General features: G+C 43.3%; 1 protein-coding gene across 1 annotated transcript; it reads right to left on the bottom strand.

The window, feature by feature from the left end:
• Positions 1–50: 50 nt before the first annotated feature.
• On the bottom strand, positions 51–11,490 carry LOC105563253 (UNC93-like protein MFSD11). Its single transcript, XM_012014692.1, has 2 exons — positions 11,279–11,490; positions 51–3,446 (listed from the first exon to the last, which is right to left on the bottom strand). Exons 1-2 carry the CDS (start codon positions 11,363–11,365, stop codon positions 2,154–2,156), a joined length of 1,380 nt encoding a protein of 459 aa, XP_011870082.1. The 5' UTR covers positions 11,366–11,490; the 3' UTR covers positions 51–2,153.
• Positions 11,491–11,694: the final 204 nt, after the last annotated feature.

The raw sequence follows: 11,694 nt of genomic DNA, 5'->3' as shown, positions 1-11,694 counted from the left end.
GAGAGAAGCGGGGGAAATTCGTAGAATCGAAAAATTGAAAAGTACAAATATTTTTACAATATTATAAATATATTTGCTAACAACAATCACACGTCATCGTCATTTATGACATTGTTCAATTTCATATATACATGATATTGTTTATTATGATATAAATTCATATAAACATATATATATATAGATCTCATAAAATATTATTCATAAACTATTTGACGATAAAAACAATAATGATCATTCTCGATTGCTCTATAATCGGGATTGTATGTTTTTAAAGTAGATCGTGACATTTCGCTATCAGGTACGTGTCCAAGAATAATTCTTACATGCAAAAAAGGAATACTCTGTACGAGCACACGCGCATGTGTATTATAGAATGTAATGCGTAAGGGGAACTACAACACGGAATCCCCTTTCTCTTTACGGAAATGATGGAGGCAGGAATGCATTCTCTAAAAGTATCACACACGATGTCTCGTATACATATTCATTAGTGCAGTATCTTCGACAGAATTTTGATTGTCAAGAGAATAGCTGATCATCATTGGCTACGTTTCTACTCGCGTTTTTATCCACTATCATAAGATATAAAATATATCTAACACGTCCATGACCGAATAAAATACGGAAAAAAGGAGCAGAATGCACGGGTGTTGCATAGAGGATGTCTCAAAAGTCGCTTGATTACATCATAACAAAAAAGATCTCACCTCAAAACTTTATCAACAGCAAACTCGCGTCGTTTTATGGCTACAATTTAATACGATTTTCCATCAAACTTCAAGACTCGATTATTTTATGTTGCATTAATTTCTCCTATGTGCTTTACAGCTTCAGTTCCTGCCCCGTAGTTGCTGTTTAGGAATGACGAGGAAAGTGCCCGACTTTTAATGCATCCTGCATGCATGCCGCAACAGTTAATCTACACGTTCGCCGCGACACTTGAGGCGAGCGTCGATCAACGGGAAGGAACAAGATCCTTAAGTCTGATCTCGGACAATTCAATCGGGTTTCGAGCTATAAATGTCACGTACCGTTGTGCGCCCACACACGTACACACACACACGCATACACATACGATCAGACGTAAAGTCGATATACTGCGTTACGGACTAGTTAAACGCGAGTCTTTTTTTGTGGCGGACTCGTGTTACAGACTAGTTAGTCACAAAATTGCAGTGCGTTGCAAAACCGGTGCGAACAATCGCTGCTAAGAAAACAAATCCGCTTTCGTAATCGTTAACATTAACACGTAATTAAAATTTACAAAAAGGAGCTCGCAATGAATGCAAAGGGCCTTACACAGCCTTCGAGTTTGCGGATGAAAGGAGATAAAATTATTGCATTACATATATGCATTATATGCATATATGCAATATATGCATTACATACATATAATAATTGTATCGCTGAGACATAAGTCTTGCATTTTAATAACGATAACCGATTAAATTAGATCGGTGCCTTTAAAGCAGCGTCTTTCGACTCTCTGCGAGTGATGCAACATTTTCGGCCTAATGAAAACATTGACGCCGACAAATGAGATGCATACACACGTACAATTGTATATACAGATATAATTGGGTTTTACCTGGCACATTTACGTATACAAAGATACCGCTTTAAAGGAGAAAATGTCTGAAGCACAGTTACCCCGAAATAAAGTGGGGATTGAGAAACGTGTAAAAACTGGAAGACCATGATAACATTCAACCGTAAATACATTCCTGGATATCCTCTTTGTCTAGTCACTTGTACGACGATATTCTCACAGACCTGAATTAGAGGTTTCTTACAATAGTAAATGGAATTTCAGAAAATGAGGATAGCCTAACAAGAAAATCCGCAATTTCTTCGCAGTCAAGTATCATCGATTGCACCATTTACCATGTTCAAAATATTGTAAAGAGTCTCTAATTACAGAATGATTCATGTAATACTTAAAATTTGCAAGGATATCTTATCGTTAACTTATGCTAAAATAATTTGCGTTAACGCTCGTTCGAGGCGACCGTGAGTTGTTCGCTTTACATTTAATGCGGCATTCTCGTGTTCCGCGGTGTTGTCCCTCCTTCGCGAGATCTTTCGCGCACTTGATTCACATCCGAACTCGTTGTGTGTCTTTGCTACCTAACAAATGCATCTAACTAGCCTTATCAATCTTCGCCACTCGTGGCATCGACCAACGCCGGGTCGGTCTCCTGCGGGGTCTCGTCCTTGGACTTTAAGACCTTGTATTCGACATAGCAGAAGGCCGCGGTACCGAAAAATATAGCCACGAACAGCACCGCGAGCTGTACATGCAGTCCCGCCGAGGTGCTGTATGAGAAGCTAATAGCCGCGGCGACGGATTGGCAAAATTTAAAGAGAGCAAAGGCCGGTGCGCTCTCGTTGGCGAACAGGACGCCCAGCAGCGAGTAGATCTGCGTGTTGTAGCAGGCGTCGCCGAAACCAAGGGCGAGACTGCCTGCCATCGCGAGGTACGGTGAGGGCCAGATGTAGCCCACGTTGTTCGTGTCCATGAACGAGGCGTCGTTGGGCAGATTCAGGAAGATGCTGATGAAGGCAAACAGATGTACGACCAGGCCGGTCATCACCACCGGCCAGCCGCCACACCTGCCGGATATCTTGGACGCGAGAATGCCGAAGATCGCGCCGCCCGCGACCTCGCCGACGCCGATGAAGATACCGGAGAGTCCTACGAACCTCTTACGGTCGTCGCCCAGTGACTTCACGAAGCCAATGCTGTTGGAGTACACGCCGGAGTAGAAGGTAAGCTCGAGGCCCGTGTAGATGAACGTCAACGACAACAGCAGCATGGTCGGCGTGAGGAAGAGCCTGATCGCGTCCACGAAGGCGCGCCACGCGACCGCCAGCGGTTTCTCGCGCCTCGGTTCCGGCAGGCGCAGCTCCTTGTCGGCGTGCGACACTCCCTCAGCCTCGCCCAGCGTTAGTTTTTGCGGCGACTTCCTTAGCACGAACAGCACCACGGTGCCGATCACCGCGAGGCCGGTCAGCACGCTGAACACGATCATTCGTTGGCCCTTGTCGATTTTGGGTGACTTAAAGATGAAGAAGACGAACAGATTGCCGGCGAACTGCGACGTCTGAAAAATCGCCCAGAATATACCGGCGTTCCGCGACATGGTGTGGTTGTCGCTGTTCTCCGTCAGGTACTGCCCGTGGCCGGTCCACATCAGGGCGGCGCCGATCCCGACGAGCAACGACATGCTGTACAGCAGGGCCTCGTGCGGATAGAAGAAGGACGCGATGAACAGTACGTAGCAACAGGCGCCCGTGACTATCGCTACCCGCGGCCCGGTCACCGAGATGTACGATGGCGCTAACCAGTTGCAGGTTGCGAACACGGCGTAGATTATGGCCAGACTGACATAAGCGTTACCGTGGAAGCTTGGATCTTCCTCCGTGATGCTGTTCAGAACAGTTTTCTGCGAACAATGGAGATCAACGTGAGAAGATCAGTATATTTCCGTCACGCTGTCGCCTGCTGTTGCAGTGATATCACGTAAAATCTTCGGCGATTCCGTCGAGTTCCTATTGTATTGTATGCACGAAGGTCGGTCCACGGCGACCGGCTTGGAAATGCCAATTGGAAACAGCCACTCTGCATGTAATATGTCAGGTAGTTTCTCTTTCATATGGAAAGAGATTGTTCTGCGTCGCATAGAGGATTTGCTTTAAGGGCACATTACCCAAATAACGCTGGGACCTGAGTGTTTTCTTCGTGAATTTAGTTGAACGTTATATCTCTCTGTTTATTATACATAGATGTATAAAATGTAGATTTTATTGAAATGAAATTGATACATGTATATTTGTTTTCTTTTAGCATTAAACAGTGGCGCGAAAAGTATTTTGGACGTAGGAGAGAAATGGAAAACGATCGGACGAGAATCGGGTAAGAATTGGAGATACGTTAATGAAGCATCGGAATGCACATTGTATCGCACAATTCCGGTATCCTATTTTTAGGACTGAAACTGGTCTGCATTTACAAAAAACTGCAGAAACAAGACTACATTTATTTACGTCTCAAGGATAACCACAGAATACCAAGGAAAGTTATTTTATATTCCTTTCACGTGCCGTTATGAGGATTAGGGATGTCCGGATTTACCGCGCTGCATATTAATTGCCAATCTAAGAGAGGCAACCGTTTACCTCATTTACATATTTCCTCCTTCAAAAGAGATAAGTATATAAAGAACATTTTAGAGAGAATCTGTTCGATCGGAACAGCTATAGTTCGTGCGACTTTTAAGGCGAGATTCAAAAACATTGTAAAGAAACAATATAGCGATTTTAACAGGAAAACTACGGACATACAACGGATTGATTTTAAAATGATGGCGAGTGTGGCGCAAAGAAATGTGCGCTACTTGGTAAACAAATGAACGAAAAGATCCGAGTTCAAATCCACGGACACCGCTGGTTATTTTTCGGAATCTGCCGAAGGAAAGTGGTAACCACGAGTATCTCGCCACACATACCCCTTTAGGGGTACAGCCCTCCAGATGGAAGTTTTTCTTCGGCAAGGTTAGCAGCCTACCGAAGATGAAGTAAAACGAAATGCTCCAAGTACCAGAACGAGAACTGGATGAAACAGGCTTTAAGCCTAATACACGAGGAAGAAAAAGATTTTAAAATTAACAAGAATCGTTAATGAGCGTTCTAATTAAAAATTATTTGGGCAACGGCTCGCAAGATTCGTAAGCGGGCTCGCGTTAATCGCGATTTCACTTATCGCTACTATCGTATTAGGAGCGAATCGGTTCGACCGCGATCGTAGTTTCAACTACGCTTTCACATGTAGGAAAGTATAGCAGCTGTATTTTACGTCGTATTTCCAGAGAGAGAGAGAGAGAGATCTATCGCCGACATTTTCGGAGTAAACATCGTCGAAACTCGCTCGAAAGCTATCAGTAATCGACAATCGCTATTGATGATGTAACATGTAACGCGTTAGCAGTTTCTTTTTTTCGTGCACGTTACGCATAATATTAGTGTCAGCCCGTCAGACCTCAAGTTCAAGTAAATTCTGACGTCGGAGAAAAAAGATATCTTCGTGATTTTATTAGAATGTGTAGCTATTTTCTGTACGCAACATTTCTAGGCAGTGATAATTGCAGAATCTAATGAACGTGGACTCTTTAAATATTTCGAAGGTTTTACCAACGTCGCTTAACTTTGACCTCACTTTAGTTCATCCTTCGTCTCTTTCCGAGGTGGAAACCGCTGAGCAAACTCTTGTACACCAATGCCCACTAATGTCCAGGGGGCATTACTTTATCTTATTATCTTATTTTATCTTTATAATACCTCAGCAAGGCCTAATGCCCAAACTAATGCCCAAAAAATGCCTAGTAATACCCAGTAATGCCGCAAATCTGTACACCACAATGCCCTCGGCAGTTTCCCCCTCGTCTCTTTCTAACTGTCGCCTTAGAAAGACACAAAAATGAATTAAACTAAAAGTTAAGTGACGTTGGTATAACCGGGATTAACATCTCTTAAAATTGTTGCTGGATTGCTTGTTGCCGTTTAGCTATGTTTATCATGTCTATGTACTACCATGTTCTATGTCAAGATAGCGGTTGTCAATACGTCAGCGATAATGACGAATAAGCGAGATTTTTCGGTGAGATAACAATATATATTTCCTTTTTACGAATATGTTTGCAGCCTCGTTTTCATAAAAATCCGGTGCCAAGTATTCTTGCTGATAATGTGCATTCGATAAGATTCTACTGGTATTGTAAGATCGTATAGATAGATGTGTACATAACTCTTACATTATTGACACCGATGCGACTCTCGAAAGAAATCCGTAAGAATTCTAGATAATGAAAGCGGGGCAAATCTGGAACACGTCGTGTTTCGACAATTGCATTTAACAAAACAATCTCGCGTTGCCGATAAATAAACTTTACGCGCATCGTTAAAACGTACTAATTCTAAATTTTGCAACGTACTATTACGAATCTCTCGAAAAGTTCGATGCTACTAAAATTACAATTCCATTTGTCAAGTTTCTTGCTTGTAGAAAGAAATGTTCGTAGATTCTCTACAAACGTCATTATCTATATTTTTCGAAGAATATCCTACGGCAAATGAAAACACGTTTGATCTATTTAGTTTATTTACGAGCTAAATATATCATAAATATATAAAACGTTGCGTTATCTACGAGCTTTCCTTATCTCTTTCGGTAGCGATATCTTTTGCATAGACAAATTTATCGTAAAATATCACAATAATTATTACAATAATAATATATTATAAAATCTATTCGTCTGTACTTTTATTAATTATATTAAGTGCAATAGCCGTTGTTTATTCTAGCGAAATTTATCAATTAACGAAACATTTATCGGCAGCCGTTTGCGAGCATTATTTTCTTAACTAACGTGCCGCCGCATAGATAGCTAATGTTATTCAACGAGGTCTCCTCCTCCTTTCTCTTATATTCACAAGCCTAAAAGTGAAAGGAGACTGCGTCATATCTCGTACAGCTGTATCGACTAACGAGGCATTCTGTTTTAGATATTTCTCTGGCCGCGCTATCGGGAACCCAGGACCCTTTGCCTCGCCGAGGCAATGAATTACGGCCGACGGGACCCCATCTTATCCGTCCAAGGAAATTTTCATCTTATCCGTCCAAGGAAATTTTCCTCGAGAATTCGATCCTTTTTATGATCCCCAGCGAATTGCGACACGGCGAAGGGCAACGCGCGAGACGAATTCGGCGTGGAACCGGTTGCGTCGGTTCAGGTTTCAGCGGATGCAATTATCGAGCACGTCTAGGATACATTTCGCTGCGCGTTGGCAAACTTTCTCTTTCGGCGAGATCGGCAGTCCGTTTCCAGAATCGGTACAATAGGCGGGGGGGGGGGGGGGAGTTCTAGAAGTCCCAATGCGAGGATTCAAGAGAGAGAAAATAACAGCCTAGTCTATTAATTTCGTTATGTGCAAAAGTGTAACACGTTGCTCCTGAATCGAATACCTCGTATAATTTAATCGGGTCCGATTAGACTAATTGTAAGATGACGATGCGTCAACGTCATCGACGGACAATCGCCAATTTCTATTCCATGGTAATGACCGGCGCCCGAAATTAACGTTCGAATTAGCTTAAGGGGAGATGTTGTTTTTCTGAGACAACGAGGCGGAAAATGAACGCGTCGCTAATTAATCCGGAATATGTTCGAAATTTGTTAAAAATAGGAAGATGCTTGATTTTGGGAATTCGTCATTCCTGTAGTCGCAATGCAAGAGAAACGTTCATGATTTGTCAGCATATGTAAAAAAATTGTCTTTGAAATACGGTGACTGTTTAGAAGGACGAGAAGCAAATACTCGTACACCACATACTATCAACGTTACGAAAGCTATAATAAAAGATACGAATGTCTTTCTAGAACGACGATGGGCAAATCTGGGTAAAAGAATCGAAATGCAATTAAATTCATCTAGAATATTATTGGATTAATTTAATTATGTGCAAATGCGATAAATTGCACCTTTCGATAAGCCGCGATATCGATAATCGTGAAATTTCAATCGGAAGATTAATCTCTTCGAAATCTTCAAAAGGGGAAATTAATATCTTAGCTCTTGAAAGACTGACGTAACCAACTGATGAACTTCTTACGATTAAATGTGCAAAATAAAGCTGTCGATGCGATTATAAAACTTTCGCGCGATAAGGTCGGTTAGAATTATTCGTTATCTAATTATTGTTATTCGCACGGAAAAAACAATGTAGCTGCTGTAGCTAAAACTTAGCAAAATAGGGACAGCTAATATTTTAGTTATGATAGCTCAATATTTTGCTACTGTGCCTATTGTATTAGGTGCGACAGCAAACGGTTTGCTGTCGTAGCAAAATATTGAGCTATCACAACTAAAAATATTAGCTGTCCCTATTTTGCTAAGTTTTAGCTACAGCAGCTACATTGTTCTTTCCGTGCGGTATCATAAGAATTGACCTCGTAATTAAATGAGGTATTTTCCGGTTAATTATTAAAAAAAACGGTTTGAAAAATGGAGTCGGACATAATGTTACGAATACTTAATTTTTAAATTAAGCTTCTCGAATTACTACTAATTGGCAGTGAACTTTTATCGAGACGAAATTATTTGAAAAGGTCAGCGAGATTACGAAATATCGTCGTTCTAAAATCGTATATCACACGACTTCTGAAATCTTCGTAAATGATTAACTCTTTCATCACGCAAGTGTTGACTGAACGCCCGATGTATCTCAAAATATTTTCCCCCCTTTCTTAGCAGTTAAACAATATCCTTCGCGTTCTCTAGGCAAAATTTAAGGAAGAAACGGTTCAGAAAATATCACGGCGTAACTCCGCGAGAGCGCGAGGGATCTAAGCCACCAAGCCACGCCGCTGGGTGCAATATCGGACCGTAATCTGCGACTTTTGCGAGCTAGTCGGACGTGATAGCGGCCGGTGAATTCGCGCGCAAACAAAGTCCGTTATACCGCGCAGCGGCGATCAATTGTTAGCCGCGCGTCGGTGAAAAATCGCAGATATCGCGTATCCGCAGATACTTCTGAATTACGGAGATAACGCGGCGGTAATGATTGTGACGGGCATCAGCCAGCGGCTCTCGGCGAAGCGCTGATTCTCGCGCGCTTCCAGATTAACCTTCCTGCGATATCCGGAATGCATTATGTAAGTCTCTTTTAGATAGCGGCGCGAGGTATGAAATTCGGGAGATTACCCGCGAAAACAAAAAACCGTTGTGCAAGAGGACAGCGAGCGGAAACGACAATTTGTTAATGTATATTCTGAAACGACATTCCCGGGAAATAGTTTGAGATCGCGCAAATAAGATAAGCCATTACGAGGTGTTAAAGACTACTTGTAAGAAACGAGACAGAAAAAAAATCAGTAAAATATTGAGGCAGCGTAAAGAGATTATCTAACAAATACAAGGGACGAAGATGGCAAAATGGAGAGGATTTAATACTCTTTATAGCGACTTGTATTTTAAGAGAATCAACTTTTCTCCTTCGACAGAGAACATCAGACAAGAATCGTCTTCAGTCGTGCGGCGACTTTTTTTAGGCCTCATCCAGACACCGCTCGGCTCTCGAGGGGAAAAACCTCTGATGTGTATAATTAATGTGTATTTCATAGAGCGCGGAAATTTCGCAACGCAGAAAGTCGATAATGCTATCGTGTAATTTAGAGGCGTTCCAGCCTCGCGGCCGATCGCGGCCAGCTCTTTGCCTTTTGTGGTACTTTCTAAACCACGCGACTAATCGGTATCTCTCGATTTATACTTTCCAGGATACTCTGCAGACCAACGAGAACGTTTTATTCGTGTCGTAAAATAGAAGTCGTCCGATATCGAGGCGTCCAGCGAAATTCGAAATCACGGTCGCTCTCCCGCACCGAACATTTTCGCCGAGGGGTAAACCGCTGACCAAAATCGTGTATGTACACCAATGCCTACTTAATGCCCAGTGGGCAATACTTTATCTTATTATTTTATTTTACCTTGTTCTATCTTGTTTCATGTTATTTTATCTTTGCAATGTCCAGTAATGCCGCAAATCTGTACACAATGCCCTTAGCGGTTCGCCCCTCGATTTCCGCCCTCAACGTGGACGCGGAAGTAATTCGGACAAATCGCTCGCGCTTGAACGCCTGATGTCTACGTCTATCAATGTAGATTAACTTTAATCGCGGTTTAACTTGTCCTTTCATCTTTCTCTAGTTATTAAAACCGCAAAAATTAATCTACATTGGCAGAGACAGACATAAACATCAGGGAGAAGCGCTCCACTTTCAACTCGCTGAAAAAGGGATCGCAACGCTGATCGCCGAGTATTATCCAATCATATCGTTAATCCCAGAGTACCTGCGTCAGAGGGAATGAGAGATCGTGCTGCAAACACGTCATTTTTTCCAAGTTCAACGTTGGAATTGCAAAAATTTTGTTGCCACCAAACTAGAAAAACATTTATAACTTCTTGAATGCAACTGCATATATTAATTATATATTTTTCAGCTTTATATAGCTATTCAAAGGCTCATATTCTGAACCCTCTTTTATCAATAAAAGTGGCTAATAAGCCTTCCGTTTTGTCACAAGCCACTTTTAGAGGCGCTTTTATCGATAAGAGGATTTTGAATAGGGGCCAAAGTGACAGACTTCGGCTCTAAAATAATAAGTGTAGGATAAACATTTGTCCGTTCAATCTCGTATCTCCTCACCGCGGATAAAGCTAATTTATACGTTTCGTCGTTTGTTGCGTAACGAAGAAGATCGTTTATAATCTCGCGAGCGTGTCCCGCGTGTGTCAAACGGACATGAAAGTATTAAGCCCGGTCTACAGTGATCCGTTAGTGTCTGGACGGAAGAAGGACCGACATGTAAAACAGCTCCTTGCAGACCGGACTTTGACGATAAACTTTTCGAGGGCAAACACATGTTCGGACGCACGTTCGAAAAGAAAACTTCCGTAGAATACGATTTCTTAATAATATCGAGACATCGAGAAAATTTAGCACCTCGGACTTTGCATTGCAATATCTCCACTCATGGGGCACGTAGGAGAAAAATTAAAACACTTTCATTATGCAAATCGAACCCACGCTATCGATTGAGCGCACGTAGAAGTTCGTCGGATCAGCCGCTGTTGAGATCTGAAAATCTGAGGGCCCGTCAACTCGCGTGAACTACACTGTTCGTCGGTCTCGCGCGCGCGGTTCTAGCTACGCTTAAGCCCAATCTACAATGTGCTTCCTGCATCTAGAAACATTCTATTTTGTGTAAACAAATCAAAACGCTTGACAAACTTGCCGACAATTTACGATTGTACAATGTGTAATGCACAGTTTATCAACTCGCCCAAATTTTGTAAACGCATCTATTGGCCAGGAGATAGAATGTTTCCAGATGCAAAGGACACGTTGTAGATTAGCCTTTGTACTTTACGCGAGACACTAACCGTGTCTCGTGATCATAGACTTGCTCGAACGATTTGCTGACACAATCGCGCATCGCCGCTACTTGTAGAATTGCAATACGAGTCGCGCGTTTTCGAATCGACCGCCTCGGGAACGCCGAGGGGAATCTTTTCCAAGAAGTCGCGCGCGCGACGCAGGAAACCTGTTCGAGCGTCAAGTCGAACGCTCTACTCCGGAGGGATCGATCTCCTCGAGAATGCGGAAGCGCCACGACGCCGAGCGCGACGACGACGGCAACAACGATAATCGTCCCGCCTCACCTCTATGTTGCTCATTGTTTGAAACGCCGTGAAGACCAGCATGAATCCCCAGCTGAGGATCATCACGTTCAAAAAGGCGCGATCCATGATGCTCGGTGGGTACGGCGCTACGTCGTATGTACTTGCACGCGTGTGCACGGGAGTGATTCGCGTTTCGCGCGCGGCTCCGAAGCGAACTGCCCGTCGACGGCTCCGACACTGTTGACACGGGACACAGATGGTCGGCCGCCGCGTGGGCAGCAGTGCTTGTCAGGGGGGCCGCTTTCTCGCGCATGCGCCGAAGACCGGGCCCGTCACCTGACGTCGCGAAGTCGGCGGCGAGCCGCGCGGCGACCGAGCGATAATTCGAGAATCGACCGGCCCCCGTCGCTCGACCGATCGATCGATCTTGGGCGAGTCTGAAGGGGGCGAGGGGG

Source organism: Vollenhovia emeryi, unplaced genomic scaffold (assembly GCF_000949405.1).
Source record: "Vollenhovia emeryi isolate VEMERY1.0 unplaced genomic scaffold, V.emery_V1.0 DF939179.1, whole genome shotgun sequence".
Taxonomy (NCBI): Eukaryota; Metazoa; Arthropoda; class Insecta; order Hymenoptera; family Formicidae; genus Vollenhovia; species Vollenhovia emeryi.
The sequence above is the reverse complement of the archived record's forward strand: the minus strand, read 5'-3'. Positions and strand labels throughout refer to the sequence as shown.